This window comes from Schistocerca americana, chromosome 3 (genome assembly GCF_021461395.2).
Source record: "Schistocerca americana isolate TAMUIC-IGC-003095 chromosome 3, iqSchAmer2.1, whole genome shotgun sequence".
Lineage (NCBI taxonomy): Eukaryota > Metazoa > Arthropoda > Insecta > Orthoptera > Acrididae > Schistocerca > Schistocerca americana.
In genome coordinates, this window is record NC_060121.1 from 180,559,334 (window position 1) to 180,576,208 (window position 16,875).

The 16,875-nt window shown below is 43.3% G+C and overlaps 1 protein-coding gene and 1 pseudogene across 1 annotated transcript in view; both read right to left on the minus strand.

Annotated features, from left to right (window-relative positions):
- Positions 1-16,875, minus strand: part of LOC124605957 (proto-oncogene tyrosine-protein kinase receptor Ret-like) — a 198,778-nt gene that overhangs the window by 142,039 nt on the left and 39,864 nt on the right. The window contains exon 6 of the mRNA XM_047137920.1: positions 787-967. Coding sequence (XP_046993876.1) covers positions 787-967 — 181 coding nt within the window. The remainder of the gene's footprint in view (positions 1-786; positions 968-16,875) is intronic.
- Positions 12,884-13,001, minus strand: LOC124607694 (annotated as a pseudogene).

The window sequence follows — 16,875 nt, forward strand, 5'->3', positions numbered from 1 at the left end:
GTACGGATATGGGGACAACCTCACGAATCCATAGACCCTGCATGTCAAGCTGGTGGAGGCACTGTAATAGTGTGACCGTATGCAGTTGGAGTGATATGGGACCCCTGATACGTCTAGATACGACTTTGACAAGTGACACGTACGTAAACATCCTGTCTGCTCACCTCCACCCATTCATGTCCATTGCGCATTCCGACGGACTAGGGCAACTTCAGCAGGACAAAGCGACACCGCACCCGTCCAAAATTGTTACAGAGTTTCTCCAGGAACACTCTTCTGAGTTTAAACACATCCGCTGGCCACCAAACTCCCCAGACATGAACATTGTTGTGCATGTCTGGGATGCCTTGCAATGTGCTATTCAGAAGAGATCTCCACCCCCCTCGTACTCTTACGGATTTATGGACAGCCCTGGAGGATTCATGTTGTCATTTCCCTCCAGCACTACTTCAGACATGAGTCGAGTCCAAGCTACGTCATGTTGCGGCACTTCTGTGTGCTCGCCGGGGTCTTACACGATATTAAGCAGGTGTACCACTTTCTTTGGCTCTTCAGTGTAGGAATGCATCAGACTGCGCCACAACAACAGCAAAGATTGATTAACTGTAACATAACTCGTTCTCTCTCTGACGTGCATAGCGATAACTTACAAAAATCGAAATGGCATGCCCACCTTACAAAGAGAGATTTAACAGTGTTACAGATCATGACCGAAAATGCCATTTATCGAACAGCAAAGTTACAAGCCCTAAGTGATATCAGAGTAGTGGCTGACGCCGCGCCCACCTGTGCGTGATGTGCCGCTGCTCGAGGTGGGCCATGCCGCGCGCGATCTGCACGGCGAAGCTCTGCAGCTCCGCCGGGTCCAGCACGTAGTCGAGCCCGTGGCCCAGGCGCCCCGGACAGGGACTCCGCTCCGTGGGGGTGGACGGCGCGCCGCCCTCGCTGCTCACCAGGCTCCACTCGGCTGCAACACGCGACACACCACACCTGTCACCGTCAGCTGTCACCGCCACCACGCACACTCTTCGAATGGGTAGAAAATTGAGATACTAGCAGTCGGTTTTTACCAGTGACAAAGCGCACTTGCGAGAAATGTCGTAAACAACGTCGATTCAGTTCGTTGTGTGTCGTAATCCCATTACAGATGTGGGGCCTTTCTCGGTTACTCTATTTCTTCTGTTTCCGATAAATAATTCAGGATCTTCTCGTTATAACCATTTAGATGTTGATAAGCACACATATTCGTAGCTGCCTACGGCAGTCTCCACGCGAGCTAGACAGCTAAAGAACATTTTCCAATAGTAGCTTCCTTTTCTTTTAGATAAATATTTATTTTTAGCTCGTGTTGCGTATCGTGGCCTCCGCTACAGCAGTAGAGCAGTTTATACACTAATCGCTTCGGTTAGATAACGATAAATACACTACTGGACATTAAAATTGCTACACCAAGAAGAAATGCAGATGATAAGCGGGTATTCATTTAACAAATATATTATATTAGAACTGACATGTGATTAAATTTTCACGCTGTTTGGGTGCATAGATCCTGAGAAATCAGCATCCAGAACAACCACCTCTGACCGTAATAACGGCCTTGATACGCCTGGGCATTGAGTCAAACAGAGCTTGGATGGCGTGTACAGGTACAGCTGCCCATGCAGCTTCAACATGATACAACAGTTCATCAAGAGTAATGACTGGCGTATTGTGACGAGCCAGTTGCTCGGCCACGACTGACCAGACATTTTCAGTTGGTGAGAGATCTGGAAAATGTGCTCGCCAGGGCAGCAGTCGAACATTTTCTGTATCCAGAAAGGCCCGTACAGGACCTGCAACATGCGGTCGAGCATTATCCTGCTGAAATGTAGGGTTTCGAAGGGATCAAAAGAAGGGTAGAGCCACGGGTCGTAAGACATCTGAAATGTAACATCCACTGTTCAAAGTGCCGTCAATGCGAACAAGAGGTGACCGCGACGTGTAACCAATGGCACCCCATATCATCACGCCGGGTGATACGCCAGTTTGTGCGATGAAGAATACACGCTTCCAATGTGCGAGTCCGCGATGTCGCCAGACACGGATGCGACCATCATGATGCTGTAAACAGAACCTAGATTTATCCGAAAAAATGGCATTTGGCGATTCATGCACCCAGGTTCGTCGTTGAGTACACCATCACAAGCGCTCCTGTCTGTGATGCAGCGTCAAAGGTAACCGCAGCCATGGTCTCCGAGCTGATAATCCAAGCTGCTGCAAACGTCGTCGAACTGTTCGTGCAGATGGTTGTTGTCTTGCAAAAGTCCCCATATGTTGACTCAGGGATCGAGACGTGTCTGCACGATCCGTTACAGCCATGCGTATAAGATGCCTGTCATCTCGACTGCTAGTGATAAGAGGCCGTTGGGATCCAGCACGGCGTTCTGTATTACTCTCCTGAACCCACCGATTTCATATTCTGCTAACAGTCATTGGATCTCGACCAACGCGAGCAGCAATGTCGCGATACGATAAACCACAATAGTGTGAGGCTACAATCCGACCTTTATCAAAGTCGGAAACGTGATGGTACGCATATCTCCTCGATACACGAGGGATCACATCAACGTTTCACCAGGAAACGCCGGTCAACTGCTGTTTGTGTATGAGAAATCGGTTGTAAACTTTCCTCATGTCAGCACGTTGTAGGTGTCGCCACCGGCGCCAACCTTGTGCGAATTCTCTGAAAAGCTAATCATTTGCATATCACAGGATCTTCTTCCTGTCGGTTAAATTTCGCGTCTGTAGCACGCCATCATCGTGGTGTAGCAATTTTAATGGCCAGTAGCGTACTTAAACCTAACTAACCTAAGGACATCACACACATCCATGCCGAGGCAGGATTCGAACCTGCGACCATAGCGTCACTGCGGTTCCGGACTGAAGCGCCTAGAAACGCTCGGCCACATCGGCCGGTCATACAAGCAACAAATGACTTAAACAACATCGATTCAGTTCGTTCTGCTGTAATATGGGTCGTAAACCCCATTGCAAACGTGGGTCCTTTGTGGGGTATTCGATTTTTTTCTGTTTCTGGTAAATAGTTCAGGATCGTCTTGTTATAACCATTTAGGTGTTGATAAGCACACATATTCATAGCTGCACGCCGTGTTCTCCTCTTGAGGTAGATAGATAAAGAGCATTTTCCGATAGTAGCTTCCTTTTCTTTCAGATAAATATTTATTCTTTGCTCGTGTTACCTATCGTTGCCTCCGCTACAGCAATAGAGCAGTGTATACAGTAATCGCTTTGGTTAGTTTCCGATAAATAGTTAGAGTTGTTCTTGTCAAACACTTTTGGATTTACTCCTGACATGCACATAATAGGGTGATTCAAAAGCTATATCCCACATGATAAAGCGTATATCGGTGATTCGATAGTCTTAGCCCATAGGACAAAGACGTATTCAGAGATATCACAGGAACGATCATTGGAAGAGAAAACGTCTGATGAACATTGGTTCTAAAATGCATACCTCAAGAGCTATGAAAACTTTATCTGTGAAAAAAAAAGTCTCTCCTACTGGAACCTCTTTCCCTTCCGTATTTTCGGAAGTTGTAGTTTGGACCAAAACTAGAAAAACAGTAACGTGAACATGGGCTCTAGAGTGGATACCGTGAGAACAATGAGACTTTGTCCATCTTCGCTACTGCGAAATACACCTGTTCTAATAGATAAGTGCTCATAGCTCTTAAGGTACGCTTCTTAGGGCCTATGTTTGGAAGTCAATTTTGTCTTGGTTTGGTCATTTCTGCCTCATCCCGACATATGGAAAGCGAATATTTTTCGATACTAATTACTCACGTGTACAACTCGGTGGTGGTGGATCGATGTCCTGTGGTGGCATTACATGGTACCATCGTACAATTCTCGTGGTTTTTGAGGGCAAGCAGGCCGCTGTGGACGAGCGTTTCTAGGCGCTTCAGTCTGGAGCCGCACTACTGCTACGGTCGCAGGTTCGAATCCTGCATCGGGCCTGGATGTGTGCGATGTCCTTAGGTTAGTTTGGTTTAAGTAGTTCTAAGTTCTAGTGGACTGATGACCTAAGATGTTAAGTCCCATAGTGCTTACAGCCGTTTGAACAATTTTTTTGTCATTTCCATTGGTAAACGTTTTCCATCGACGTTGTCATTCTCCTAGGTGATGTGACGCGTGCCCTCAATTCTGACGCCTCACAGTAGCACAACATTTCACGTGCTTGCTGTTCTTTCTTCTGCAAATATCTTCTGTTCCACTTTTCATTTCCAAACAATTTCCCAGCGTTCCTGAAGCAAGCAACTGTGATATAAGCACAATATCTTATAAATTACCCGTGTAAGTTTCGCTGCTTATTACAATTCGTTTGGTTCACGCAAATCAGATGAGTATTAGCTGCTTCCATTATAAGTATGTTGCGTAAAGTAAGTCTGTCTTGTTCTTGTTCAAATTTCACTATTGGTGCATTCAGGCAGCTTTACTATACACATTAATATGTCTAAACATTACATATGAGAGGGCTTACAATTTCGGGGAACTTGTAGGATATAGATTTGTATGTATTTCGAATTGCACTGACGAGCAGAGAGCTTACATGGTCAAATCCAACAGTTAGTATCGTTACTCCATACAATAAGGAAAGATCAATAGAAAAGCAAACTGAAAACATCTAGTGAAATTCCCTCGCTCCAACAGTAAGAGACTGAAGTTTTACTGCCACAAAAAAATGTTGGGTCCGATGAAGTCTGCTTTTAGTTTAATGCATGAGTAATACTTATCTTTAAGTTAAAATATTCTGGGTTACTAGGCTAAGGCACCTTTCTTACGGTATTCGATGGTTCGATCTCTCTGCTGGGATTTTTCTTTCATGATTCCAGCATTTGCTGAACACTGAAGATTGCTTAAGAATATTCCAGCAGAGGAGACGAAACGTCGAATATGGAAGAAGAATTTGGAAGAGAAAAATGAGACCACATAATAAAACAGAAGATTTTTTCTTAAATGCCTTACAGTGCTTACATCGTTGTGGGCTGCCTCACTTCACCACGTCAGGCGCAAATCCAACGCCATAAATCTTTCGACAAGACGTACGTAATTTTTTAAACTTTCGTAAGAGCTATACCGATCTGTCAGAGTCTCAGCAGCGTGCCTGTGAATTCGTTGGTTGTGAGCTGCCATGCATTAACAAGAATCGAAACACTCGAAGGGGCTGTAACTAGCGCAACTGGAGTCTTGTATGGGCTCTCCTTCACGTGCATTGCATTTTGGCAGAACCTTTCCACCCAATGTGCAGGCTGTGCCCTACAGTCGTAGGTATTTGACAAAGACATATTTCACAATAGAACAGAGCTACCGATAAAATAATTCTTCACTAAATAGCGGTTAGATCATTCATCATCTTCAAGTAAAATGTAATTATTTACTCATTCTAAAGGTCGAACCTGAGTGTGAACGTCTTGCTTCTGTTGCGCTGCTCGGACCGAAGAATGGTTTGTTGCAGCTCCCCATGCAGCTCTATGCTGTGCAAACCTCTTTATTTTTGTATTACTGCCACAACCTGTATCCATTTGTCCTTGATTAGTATATTCAAGCCTTTAACTCACTCTACAATTCCGTTGAACTGCTCTTTCAAGTCCTTAGCTTTCCCTGACAGAATTACAATGTCATCGTCTAACAGCAATATTTTTATTTCTTCTCCCTGAACTTTAATTTCACTTCCACATTTCTTCTTGCTTTTCTTCAGAGCTTGCTCAGTGTATATTTTGAACCGTGCCTCGGTAGTATTCACGCACGTCAGTACGTACCTTCTTGGCATTGGAACCACTACATTCTCCCTTAAGTCTTACAGTACTTCGCTTGTGTCACACGTCTTGCACATTGGGTGCAATAATTTTGCCATGGCTGGCCCTATCAAGGACGTCGTATCTCTGAAGGAACATCGTCTGTGTGCTCTAGCGTCCTCCTTTCCACCACAAAGGTCTCTCAATGCTCTCTTGAATTGTTCTTGCAGTATCATATTCCCCGTCTTATTTTCACCTGCTTAAAACGACTGCAGTATCGTACTTGAATTATTTTCAGATTTGGTATGGACTCTGTATGTGTTCGCACTTTTGTCAGGCAGAAGGTTCTACAGATTTTACGCGTTTCAGCGTAAACATGTGATTCTACCTGACAATGAGAACTATGTTTGAGAAGTTCGAATATGATTGTATTCATCGTAAAACCAGGACGGTTCTGAAGCAAGCACGCTAACTTATGTGCAGTATGTATTTGACCAACTCCTATTCATGCTGCTTGTAGTGAGAAACAATGCCAGTTTGCGCTGCTACTTGGTGTGCAAACAGAAGAGAAGGTGGATTTCGTATGCTCGTATTGTCACGGAATGAGGAAAGAAGAAATCTGTGGACACTTACAGTAAACAGAGTAGTTATAAAACACGAAGGAAAAATGCGTTTCCAGCTAACTAGTAAATTTCTCTGTAGATGCTGTCATGCTTTTCGAACACCTTTTTCACAAGAAAAATTCGAAACAGCTGTCGTTATAAATATTGGCCGGTTTCCTTTATTCACATTGAGTCTTAAAGTTAGAAGTGACTCCTTTCGTTCGTTCCTCTAGACGTCATTCGTACCATCGAGTGTTTCAATTTAGTGATTTCTGGACGTTCTGCGTTCATTTAAAATTTCGTGCATATGACCAACAGGTTTTACGAAGGCTACAGGTACCAGTCGTTGCTGATAATGTAAAATTTTGGCAATTTCTTTGCCATGGTTGTTCTAATACATGATGTCAGGTTCAATGGTATTACGTTTCAGAACGCCATTCTTTGTTCCGTTTCGCTATTACCATAAACTGTTTGGCGGACCAGTTGTTGGCACATATTTTTCGCATTTGTAGCTGCTTCCTTACCCGTCTGGATATCTGTGCGTGCTATAACGCCGTTTTCGAAACGGGGAGGGGCCCGGACTCGCACTGAACGCATCCAGTGAATACCCACGAGGGACGATGTGCTGGTTAGCCTGGATGTCGTTATTAAGCGGTTTTCCACATCCCACGTATTGCTACTGCCACCCTATTCCTGACAAATTAACACGATTCACAAACATTTAGCAAACTTTCGCTCACTTTCACACGGCTAACACTACATGCAGACAGTTGGGGTACACGTATTCCGTCTCGTGGGATAGCGGGGTAACGACAGGAAGAGCATCTGGCTACCCCTTAAATTGAACATGCTAAATCCGTTAACAACCAGGCCGACTTTGCGCCGATGTGCGACAAAGATACAAAAAAAGGAAGGAGAAGATTTTTTTCTGTTTGCTTGAGCGCATTTCACACTAACTAAGGGCCCAGTTGAAGATTTTTTTGCTGTACAAATTGCCTTAGCATGTTCTCACTGCAGCTGCTGATGCGCTGTGTAAAATAAGACAGTGGTCTTTCGTGTGGTGTATTATTCTTGTCAATTTTTACTTAGGTCGTTATTACAGTATAGTTAAATATTACGATATAGTTTAGTATTATGGGAACTATGAAAGAAATACAGGCTGAATCCGAAAATGGTTCTGCAAAAACGTCGTATAATTACTTTCTGTTATGCCGTCGAACAGTTGTCGACTATCAGAAACGGACGATAGTTTACAAATTTATATTATCCGACGTGACGTGTATTTCTTTTTTTTTCACTTTTTGAACCTGACTTGGAAAACACTCAAATCTGTAGTCAGTGTTCTCGTTATGGCACTGATTTATATGCTGAACAAATTCAAGAGCGGATATATCTAGGTGCGTAAGTAGTTTTTACATTCACCGTATGAGCTAGAGGTACTGTAAGCGTAAATAAAACAAGGGGATGCTTTATTGGTCTAGCAACGACCGGACAGTTCAAAAAACGTTTACCACACACAACAAAGTCTTTCGTGACGGCACTGTTGTTTAAATGCCAGGAACACTGAGGCTGCGCAAACCATGAAAGGCACATTAAAATCGAGAACTGGAGAAATCTGCAGCTGCTGAGCACAGCCACACAAACAAACACAAAATATTATTTGACAAATGGAAGGTTTCTCCCATGTATCTACATGTTGGGATTCTGGAACTAAAGAGCGTGTAAAAATGAGAATGTGCGAGAAGACATTCAAACGTGACAGCGGATACAATCTTAGCTGTAAACGGAAGCGAGCTTTCCATGTAGAGAATAGTCAGATAAATTCGTTGCAATATACAAGCTATTTCGGGAGCGTTTGCATTACCAAAGGAAACGTTGCACCGTCTGGGAAGTTGTACGTAATGACCACTAATCAGAAGCCGTCTATGGGCTGTATAAGGCCACTAGAGCAGTAGTTTTGACAGTCAGATACTCCTGCCAAAGATGATGGAGCTACTGTATTTTTTTCTTTATTGAATTTCGATTCTCCCCCCCCCCCCCCCCCCGAAGGGGCCGGGTTGGCAGCAGCTTATTACGTTGCTCTTCAGCCTACAGAATTTTTAAAACATAAGAATAATATAAGAAACAATAAAAGCAGGCGATAAAACGGTGAATTAAATTGTAAAACGGCGGAAAATTGAGGAAAGTGAAAACATAAAACAAAGGTTTGGCGATGCTAATAAGATACAAAGGAAGCGGACAGGTAAAATAGTAGACAGGCAATTAGAAATCACCCCAACAGTGGTTTCTGTTCGCAAGAAATATAAAAATCACACCCAGCGGCAGTATGATTTCCGTTCGCCCGTTCGCAACACTTCGGAAAAGACGCACAACACTGAACACTCACTGAAAACACTGCACTAAAAAGTCGGCACGAAGATGACACACCACTAGGGCAGATTGGATGGGGGGGGGGGGGGGGAACTGGACAGATGAGGGGAAAAGGGCTACTCGACGGAAGCTCGAGGTTTTACTCTGCACTGACGCGGCAAAAAGTCCGAGAAAGTTTTATACACGTTAACTATACTACTTTTCTCAATTTCATATCGTGTTCCTGCCTCAGCGCAAGACGTATTTCAGCTGATTTTTGCACTTTTCTATCGCCCGTCCGTACCTTTCGTCGCTGTGTGGACGAAACATCGCCGCCGTAGCGGCGTTGGCCACTCTAACTCCGTATAGGTATCTGCAACTACTGGCGTGCTCGGTGAACGCAGCACTACAGTCACTGCTAAGTCTGGCTAGCCTTCGAGTGTTTTGGCCGGGGCGGTGTTTGGGGTCATTGCCACATGTGTACGGCTCGCCGAGCGCAGCCGCTGTTGCGGCAGGAGCGACGTTCAACTCAATTACTGGCGCACGCACCACATACGGCGCTGATGGCGCACAATCAGATTAAGGGCAAAAGCTACGGCGGTGGCGTGGGCGGTCCTCTGCCAGTGAAGTTCAAGGCCGACGATGACATTGGTGCAAAAGCGCTCCACATGTGGACGCTACATTGGCTGTCAGTTATACTGCCGATGGGCGAGCAATGGACGCTTTCTTCTTCTCCTTTAAAAAAATTAAATAGAGTGAATGTGTTGAGCCAAATTGGAACATATGTGAGATGGTTTTACCTCTGGTCTTGTCTCAGATTTCCATACTCACACATGTTTCCATCTGTGAGTGCTGAACGCCGCAAACTACAGCTTCCCCAAGGGGATTTGTGGGCACACCAACACTGAGGGAAAAGTAAAGAGAAGGTAAAGTCTGTGACGTAAGCCCATGACCGCAAATAGAGTGCAGTCTTTCTGTTCGCCATGCCACGAGGAAGGGGTGGAGAGGGGGTCTCCCGCCCAGGACGTTCTTTATCCCCAGGGAAGACCTCGCTGCTCATTCTGACGACAGGCTTATGAATGGACATACGTCAGTTCTCCAGGGCCTGGAACAGGGGAAAGTCACTGCCTCTACCCAGGATTAAATCGGGGACCATGAGGGCCAGAGTCTGAAAGAAAGAAATCAGAGTTAAAAGTCCGTCAATATCGAGGTCATTAGAGATTAGAGACAGAGACCTCTTCCCAAGTCTAAAGCAAAATTCGATATGTTATCTAAGTTTTATACGCGGCATCATATACTGTAATACGTACCAAAAGCAAAACCATAGCGTCCGCTTTTATGCATTGAAAACTCTTGGAATTTTGCACTATACCTTCCTTAAATGTCAATGTTATTGCAGGTATTACCATTAAGGAGATCATTTAACCATTAAGGTGATACGTAGATTTATATTTAATGTAAAAATCCTTTCTTAATGAACAGTTTCTGTAAATTCGTGCGAGAAAGACTGCAAAGCTAAGGCAGAGCGCGTCACGCTGTACACGTAATGGCACTGCTCCTCCTTCACAAGCAGGCTACCAGCGTTCTCCGTGTGCACCCACAGACGCGTACAGCTGCGCTGGACAGCGCAGCGAATCGGCAAGTTTCCTTCTGTTCTTACACTTGTTAGTTCAACTCAGCGCTCAGCCGGATTAGATTCTTTTTGCTGTCCGCGGTAGCACTTCAGTGCCATAAATTTTGCACCGTGTACACCCTAATTCAAGTGCAAATTTAATAGTCTGTTCTTCCTTCTATACTGTAAACACACAGTAACTAAAGACGTGTTATTTGCTATCTTTTTTACTGTTTCAGTTTCGGTGGCCAGTATTACACTTGTGGAGCCTCTCAGGACCAGAACTTGTTCCTCAGATTTTATTTCCTTTCTAGTGCTGTCATATACTTCTGATACTTGTCATTGTTCACATTCGACAAAAGTAGCAGAGAAATGTATTACTGCAGTGGTAATTAGGGCGCGGGATTAGCCGAGCGGTCTGGGCCCTGCAGTCATGGACTGTGCGGCTGGTCCCGGCGGAGGTTCGAGTCCTCCCTCGGGCATGGGTGTGTGTGTTGGTCCTTAGGATAATTTAGGTTAAGTGGTGTGTAAGCTTAGGGACTGTTGACCCTAGCAGTTAAGTCCCATAAGATTTCACACACATTCTTTTGGTAATTAGGCCGACGTTTATGATTTACTATGTATACGTTTGCTGCCTCAGTTGCCATTATTTTTATCCCTACAATTCACTGATGCTGCAGTATGTGTATTGTAATGTTTACTGTACCTGTTACTGTTATTATGTACTGTTCATGTACTGCATCTACTGCTATGTTAACTCACTAACGTTGCCTATTTAGAATTATGAAAGTGATTTAGATGCTCTAATAATGCGTGATGAAGTAAGTGAATCAGTGAACAAATAAGAGATAAATTAGTTCCCTGGTGATAGGTTTTCCACAAAACTCGACAAAGGACCTCTTGTGTCACAGATGGAACCATGAGAGAGACACTGAAAATTTAGTTCAGGGTAGAAGGGTGCACAGTCACTCTAATCCTTACATTTCCTCTTGAGAACATTAACTTCTGATTTTAGTTCTGTTTAAAGTCATGGGGATTTCTGGTCAGGCGAATATAGAGTACCATCAACAGAAGTGGAAAACAGTATAACGGGAGTAGGATTCGCTGCGAATAGGGAAGTTGGGCAGAGAGAGTTATAGGGTGACAATTCAGTTCAAAATGCTTCAAATGGTTCTGAGCACTCTGAGGTCATCAGTACCCTAGAAGTTAGAACTACTGAAACCTAACTAACCTAAGGATATCACACACATCCATTCGAACCTGCGACCGTAGTGGTCGCGCGGTTCCAGACTGTAGCGCCTAGAACCGCTCGGCCACCCCGGCCGGCGACAATTCAGTAATAGGTTTGTTATCTCCAGATTCCTACAACGAGAGTCGTAAGCAGAAGATGAAGAGAGAGGAACTATGTAGCGAAAGTGAACTGGTAATTCAGTATGTAAAGGGAGATAAAAATTCAATAATCGTTGTGGATTGGGAAACGAGAATAGGGAGAGGACTAGAAGAGAGGTTTACGGGAGAATACGGCCTGGTAGTAGAAATGAGAGAAGGCAAAGGCTGAGTTCTGCAAGGAATTTCAGATGGTAATAGCAAATATTCTGTTCAAGAATCAGAAGGGGAGATATACATGGAAAAGTCTCGGTACAAGGAAATATTCCAACTGGATTACATCATGGTCACACAAAGATTCCGAAATCAGACACTGGATTTTAAGGCAGATACAGATATCATAATTTAGAAATGATGAAGAGCAGACTGAAGTTTAAGAGACTCTTACGGAAGAATTAATGTGGTAGGAAGTGGGATGCTGAAGTGCTGAATAATGAGGAGACGCGGTTGAAGTTCGCTAAAGATGTGAATATATCGATAACGCATACCAGAGTGGGTACTTCAGTTGAAAATTTGTGGACATGTCTAAAAATGACTATTACAGATACAGTAAGGCAAACATGGGTACCAGGAAGGTAATTTCGAAGAAATCTTGAATAACAGAAGAAACATTTCAAATGACAGACGAAAATAGGAAGTACAAAAATGGTCATGGGAAGTACAAAAATGTTTAAGGAAAGACGTGGTTACTTCGGCAAAATTAAATGCAAGGATGATAACATAAAGACTGTAGCAGCAAATCCACTGTTAAACGGAGAGGAGAGAGGGGATAGGTTGAAATATTACATCGAAGGCCTGTATGAGGGGAAGACTTGTCTGACAACGTGATAAAGAAGCTGATAGGGAAAACACAAGGGATCCCATATCAGAGTTAGAACTTAAAAGAGCTCTGGAATATTTGAGATCAAATAAGGCATAACGGATAGATAATATTCCTTCTAAAACTAAACTCCTCCCGAACAAACCATGAAGGCCCTACGGTACCGACCGGCCAGCCCATAGGCGTCACTGGATGCGGATATGGAAGGGCGGTCAGCACGCCGCTCTCCCGGCCGTATGTCAGTTTCCGAGACCGGAGCCGCTATATCTAGATCAACTAGCTCCTGAATTTGTCTCACAAGGGCTGAGTGCACCCTGCTTGCCAACAGCGCTCGGCAGACCGGATGGTCACCCATCCAAGTGCTAACCCAGCCCGACAGGCCTTAGCTTCGGTGATCTGACGGGAACCGGTGTCACCACTGCGGCAAGGCCATTGGCATAATATTCCTTCGGCATTTCTAAAATCATTGGTGGAAAATTTCCAACCAAGTGACTATTCAAGTTTGTGTTCAGGCTCTACGACACTGGCGATGCACCACTAGAGTTTTGGAAAAATATAATCCGCAAAATGCCGATCATATCAATTGCAGGTAAGTACAAGGAGCTTAACATTTCACACACCCTGGTTGCTGATAAGAGCAATATAAAGAAGAGTGGAAAAGAAAATTGAGGGTACGTTATATACGATTATTCTGGCTTTAGGAAAGGTAAAGGCACCACAGAGGCGGTTTTGATGTTTCGCTTGACACAGGAAGCAAGGGTGAAGAAAAATCAAGATACGCCAATAGGATGTGTCGACCTACAAAAAGCGTTCGACAGTGTAAAATGCTGCAAGGTGTTCGAAATTCCGAGAAAAATAGGAGTAAGTTATAGGGAAAGACGGTTGATGTACAGTAGGTACAAGGACCAATATGGAACAAGCCCAACAACGAAGTGTTCTAATTAAAGGGAGTAAGACAGCTATGCTGTATTAAGCGCCTAATGTTCAATCTGTACATCGAAGAAACAGTGACGGAAATAAAAGAAAGTTTTTAAAAAGAGATTAAAATTTAGGATAAAAAGATAACAATGATAACATTTGCTGATTACGTTGCTATCCTCAGCGAAAGTGAAGAAGAGCTGTTGAATGGAATGAACAGTCTAATGGGCACAGAATGTGGACTGAGAGTAAACCAGAAAAAGGGAAAATTAATGAGAAGTAGCAAAAAGGAGAATAGCGAGAAACTTAACATCAGCAATTGTGGGCAAGAAGTAGACGACTTTAAAGAATTGTGCTACCTAGGCAGCAAAATAACCCATGACTGACGGGGCAAGGGGGACATAAAAATCAGCTAGCAATGCCAGAAAGCGCACTCCTGGTCATGAGAAGTTTACTAGTATCAAACACAGATCTTAATGTGATAAATAAATTTCTGAGATTGTACCTTTGGAGCACCGCATTGTACGATCGTGTATCATGGATAGTGAGGAAAACGGAGCAGAAGATAAACGCAGCATCTGCCATGTGCTGCTACAGAACAGTATGGAAAATTAGATGGGCTGAGGAAGGAGGAATAAGGGCGTTTCCCGCAGATGAAATGAGATTTTTATTTAATTTCATTGGGGAACTTCTTATAACTATTTATTTAGCAGTAGAACACTTCTGAAAATAATTCAGGTAGGAGACTAAAATTTCGTTAATAACGCCAAAGATGTCGAAAGTGGTGAGGTTAAGGCCGGGCTACAAGTGTCTATGGAGGACACTGAAAACAATGTTAAGGTGACTATCCGCAGATAAGGGAAGAATCGGATTCCATTTCATTTTCAACGATTTATTGATTACAGTGCAGTTTCAGCAATTGTGAGCGGTATTCTTTGATACCACCCCCACTGACTGCATTCACATCACTTGAGCTAACTTAATTCAGTTCAGATAAAATCAGAAGGATACTCTCAATGCTCTTCCTAGAAATACTAGCGAAATTACAAAACCAATTCTCTTTCAACATTCGTACTCTGAACTACATCGATGTCCTTCACAACATATACGATTTTCGGAATTTACCGCTCTTGAGTAATTGTATTAGGGATACTCACATTGCAGAAAGTGGCATCCGCGTTTGGTCTGATTAATTATGTGTGGCGCGAGATCCAGAGGGTATGTTGCCGAAAACGTAATCAACTCGTCGAATTTCTCTGTACTATCTTTCTGTCTAGAGCCCGTTGCCTTCCGCCACTAATATAGCAACTACTGTAACGATCATAAACTTGGCCCTGTGTGGAAGCTGTTTCCCAACATTGTGATATTAGCACCAAATTCACCAAGTCGTTCACGTTCCACCGGTAGCTACTATCATGATAAACATCGACACGTTCTACAGCAGTATCATGTCCAGACGAAGCATGAAGATCAGAAACGGCCATATAATATCATAGACACTACGACAGTTTTGTTCCAGACAAAGGCGATGGAGAGTATCACGGAACGATTCTGTTCTGATGCGGCACGAGTAGCGAGAGTATTTTGTACCAGAGATCATGTCGGTGTCTGAAATGCCAGTCACCAGAATGTCAACGTCTAAACTGTCATTTCCTATGGGAAACGTTTTCCATCGACATCATCATTCTCATAAGTGATTTTACGTGTTTCCTTAATTTTAATATCTCGATAAAGCACAACATTTCACGTGGATGCTGTTCTTTCTTCAGCAAATGTCTTCTGCTCCAAGTTTCAATCCCAAACAATGCTGTGCTTTAGACATTTTACTTTCACTCCCTCGAAGGCACATTACTATCTGACCAAGTAAGACCTCCGTAATCTACATCTGGTATCATTCTTGGTTCCATTTTCCTCTGCCATGAATTAATATTGCGGCGAGCTGTGGATGCAATGCAATGTGGCATAGCGGAAAGCATCGCTGGTTAACATATGGCGGATTGCCAGTTCAAAATTGAACACTATAACTATTTATTATTAAGTATATATCGTTGCCGAGATGTTTTCGAAATATCTTACGTTTGTATACTCTTCAATAGTCGTTGTTTGTACGAACAGCTGCACTCTCTCTCCAGGAAGTCAGTTTTGTTACGACTACACTTTGGTATCAGTAATAAACGTGCTTTCAGTGCTAAGAGCAGTATTTCATGGGCATGCGTGTCATCGGATTTGGACTTTGATTCTCGTTCGGGTTGACAATATCAGACCTTCTACATTTATTATGTTTCGTTAACTTTTCCAATACTGATATTAAGCCGGATGCCGTTAATTTTTCTTCCGCTCAGTGTTAACTAACTTTAACTGCTACCCTTAAGCTGGATTAGTTTGAAGCATTTTGTCGATGCATTTCAATAATTTTCAGCCCAAAAGACTATAACATCTGAGATTTTCCACACCTGTATTTGTACCTATTATTATCATTCTACTTGCGAAATTTTCTGTCCTTTGCTTTTTTGAAGTCCAACCGCCCCGACCACGCTACATGGTGACCCTCATTATTTAGTCGAGCCACACATGTCACGACATCGGTACTCGACGTCGCGTGCCCGATGTTTACAAACCTTAACGTACCTTGGGGACCGTTAACTCGGCGATTACAATACTTTGCGACTATAAACAAGTACAGCTGCAATAGCTAGCACAAGCATAAACATCACCCCAGTACACGCAGATCGAAATGGCTTTCCGTTTATATTCGCAGCTCAGGTGGCGAAACAAAGCGACTACGCAGTATGTATATAACAGAGGTAACTGCACAAGGTCAACTGCTTCAAAGTGCGTGCTGCAGTTTTATCAATGGCGAATATACACTGAAGCCAAAATTATGAAAGGTAGATTTTGAAAGCCCGCTTGAAACTGCATGTACTTTCGGCCGCTGCGTAATAAAAATCTATTCAACCGACAAACACGAAATCACATTTTATTAGGGCAATGTGACCAGTAAAGACAAAATTAGAAGAAAAAATGGATCCAACCATTCAATAGAAAACTGCCTTGGAAATCAAGCTCCGCGTGGTGTTTGTAGTAGCAGTTTCATTAACATCATTGTTAGCCACATGGCAACGCTTAAGAGAAACCCTCCTATGCATTCCCAGATGCCTGATTACCGAGCTGTTTGTCTTAAATTGGTTTTATACTAGTAAGTGAGACGTATACAGGGTACATAACAATCATGGTTAAGGTATACGATAATAAAGATAAAAACGTTCACGCAAACAGGGATCCGTTGACGGATCGTTGCGAAATGCTTGTGAATATGTGGCTACGAGATGCCATTGAGTTCTGTACGATACAATGTCGCAGTTAGTAGGAAGAACGTAAACTTTTCGGCCAAGT